This window comes from Rhagoletis pomonella, unplaced genomic scaffold, assembly GCF_013731165.1.
Source record: "Rhagoletis pomonella isolate Grant_MI unplaced genomic scaffold, Rhpom_1.0 Rhpom_scaffold_00002, whole genome shotgun sequence".
Taxonomy (NCBI): Eukaryota; Metazoa; Arthropoda; class Insecta; order Diptera; family Tephritidae; genus Rhagoletis; species Rhagoletis pomonella.
Window position 1 is genome coordinate 40,596,467 of NW_023458556.1, and position 3,313 is coordinate 40,599,779.

Here is a 3,313-nt window from a genome sequence, read left to right on the forward strand (position 1 = left end):
GGGGGGAAGCTGAGGGTGCGGAGGAGGTGGCGGCCGCAGACTGTTGTTGTTGCTGTTGTGATAGCGCATGCTGCTGCAAGCCGCCCGCGTAGACGCCCGCGCTGGCTAACGGATGCGTGTGCTGGAAGAGCGTTGAGCCCTGATGGTACAAATTCGAGTAAGCGCTATAGCCGTTGGTGGCATCCGGCTGTTCGGTTTTCAACTGAAGTTGTGTTGCCGCTGATGTGGGCGCAGCGAGACGTGATGTGGAAGCTGCTGGCAGCGCATTCGGTTTAGACACCGCGGTAGCGTTAGTGGGTGTGTTGGGGTTCGAAGCCGACGCAGCGCTAGTCTGACCCGCTGCCGAGGACTTTGTACTATTACTATTGAGACCACCCGCCCTTTCCGTGGCTGACTTCTCCTGTTGTGCGTCTTGTGTTTTCTCCTGCTTGACAACAGACCCCTGTTGCTTTGCTTCCGCTGCGAGCGCCTTCTTGCTCTTCTTATCCTTGAAATGAGTCTTCTTGTGTTTACTCAAATGATCGCTGCGTGAGAATTTTTTCGAGCAAATCGGACACGCGTATGGACGATAATTGGTATGCGTGCGGCCGTGGCGCTGCAGTTCGTCGGAGCGCGAAAAGCGTTTGCCGCACGTCAGGCACAAGAACGGCCGCTCGCCAGTGTGCCATCGCAAATGTGTCTTCAAATGTGACGCCTTGCCGTAGAGGCGCTCACAGCCGGGTATATGGCAGATATGTTGCTTGCGACCGCGCTCATCAGGACCGACAATTGGTGGCAGACCGGACATCTCGTTGGCGCAGTTGGGGCATGTGCAGCGTACTGAGCGCCGCTGAAGCTGCGTCTGGAAGGCGATGTCGTCGAAATTGAAACTCGGATACGCCTGGCTTGACCACGGCTGGTAAAGACGATCCTGATGCGAGAACCAAGCGCCGGCGGCTGCAGCCGAGGCAGACATGCCGACATTGCCGTAGTAATCCGAGGCATATTGTGCATAAGGAAACTGTGTGCTGCATGCGAAATAAAAAAGGAAAAGGGAGAAAAAGTGGAAAAATTAAAATGACGGAAATAACGGAAATGCACAAGTCAAAGCACAAGCGAGGCTGCCTGCATTGCCAGCAGCACTACATACACCAAGCGCAACCAACCTACCTCCCCCCTCCCACCCTTAATTCAATCTAACTTGCCACAAACAAATCACAACTTACCGTGTTGGCAATGCTGCTGCCGCCGAGTAGGTATTCCACGAGTAGGCAGCACTTGCTGCTGCTGCCGCGCCCAGATCCGTTGTGGACGCAGCGGCCGCTGCTGCTGCTGCAACAGCTGCGCTGGCATGTGCGCTGACAACAGCCTGGGCGGTGGTCGGTGAGCCGGAAAGTGGCGACACCGACGATGAGGTTGCCGATGCAGGCGGACTTGAGGAAATCGATGCAAATGACTGGGCGGGCGATGGAAATATGCTGGTTGGTGAAACGGACGCCGACGAGGGACCCGACTGTTGACTCGAGATGGGCGAAGCCGTGCCGGTGGACGATGATTGTGGCGGATATTGCATTTCCATTTTCATAGCGAGTGCGCTACATGCAACCGGCGACGATGTTGCTGTTGCTGTTGTTGAGCCTTTCTGGCCGTAAAGCGAAGCAAAATTGCTGGCGCTGCTGGTGAAGCCACCGCTGAGATGTGTATGACTGTGGCTGCCGCTGTGGTTGCTTCCTGCTTGGCTTGTCAATGCGGAAAAGTTTGTTGCCGTTGATGTACCGGTATCGGCTGCTGTGGCAGCGTCGGCGGCGGCGGCGGCAGCCGCACTCAATGAAGTGGCTGCTACGGCCTGTTGTTGGTGGTGGTGGTGGTGGTGCTGCTGCTGCTGTTGGAGATGGTGATGGTGATGACTGCTGCTGATGGGCGGCATACCGGCGGCGGCGGCGGCAAGCGAAGCGGACGCATAAGGATTCAGATAATTGCAGGCAGCATCAATCATTTTGTGTAATTAATTTGAGTAATTTAATTTTAAGTATTTAAGTGTGGCTAAAGCTTTTTCTTTGATACCTTAGGTACTTTTTTTTTTAATTTTCAAGTTGGAGTAATCATTCATTAAGCTGCTGATACTTATTTAGAGGATTTATTTACGCTCTCGAATTTTATTAAAAAAAAAAAATTGCGTCAATTTCCTTATTTTAATTCGCTTTGTTGGTATCCTTGCCAGTTTTTTACGTTCCGTTGTTAAGCACTCACTCAAGTGTTTTTGCAAATGTCACTTTTTTGTTGTAATGCTTTTTTGTTCGCATTCATTTTTTATTATTTTTATTTGTGTGTTTTTTTTTTTTGTTTTGTTTTTCTTCGTCCCTTATTAGTTCAGCGCTTTTTACTTTTTATTTTACACGTTCTTCCTACTGCATTTATGGCACACTTTACACTTGTTATCATCGCACTATGATTATAGCGCCGCGTTCGTCACCTACGTCGTCGTCGTCTTGGGTCGTGGGTGCACTCTGTAATTACGTTTGTTGTTGTTTTATCGCATCAGCACTTGCGGCCATACGCAATCTGTTCCTTTGCCGCCTTCTGTTTTGTGTTAATTTTCTTGCATTTCTAGCGGACTTTTGTTATTGTTGTACAAATGTTTGCACTTTTTACACTTTTTCCACGCTTTTACAACTCTAAAATCACTATTCACATATGTATGCGTTTTTCTGTTTTGTGCTTTTTTTAATTTAGTTTTTTTTTATTTGTTCTGCAAATACTCCACACAGAATTTTCTGCTACTCCAAATTAAATCGTTTGCACTTCGAAACGGCTGAACTTAACAAGCCAACGAGCACGCACTAAACAAAATTTTTTGATAATTACAAGCCTTGTCCAAATTGTTGCTGCATATGTGGCTTTAGCTAGTGGCCACTGGCCGCTGGACACAAAATTCACCAGCCGAAATCAAATGGCCACAATGTGCACAACTTCTTTTACTTTATCACCTCTGTTGTTCTTGTTGTTGCTGCTGCTGCAATTTGCCTTAATTCCACTCACACAAACTCTGTGCAAAAAATATGTTGACGGCGATAGTTGAGGACGCGGACATGGACTTCCATGGGCGCGCGTACAAAATAATGATGACGATCACGATGACGGTGTTTCGTAAATTGCGCCGCAAACGCGTTCACTGAAATATAATTGCTGGGCACAGTAGTGTGGCTGTTTGTTTGCTAGCTGGCTGGCTGCAGAGGCTGAGCACTGTTGTGTATGGAGATACAACCACCGGTAATTATCGTTGCCGACTGAATTCCAAAACGCAGCGAGAGAGTCCAAACAGTGCCAGGCAAGC

At 49.0% G+C, this 3,313-nt stretch overlaps 1 protein-coding gene across 1 annotated transcript; it reads right to left on the bottom strand.

Moving 5' to 3' along the window:
• LOC118733596 (transcription factor btd) lies at positions 1–2,308 on the bottom strand (the record flags this gene model as incomplete). Its single annotated transcript, XM_036463053.1, is given in 2 exon segments — positions 1–1,007; positions 1,206–2,308. Coding segments are annotated over 2 exon segments (1,777 nt in total), but the record flags the coding sequence as incomplete, so codon positions are not given.
• Positions 2,309–3,313: the final 1,005 nt, after the last annotated feature.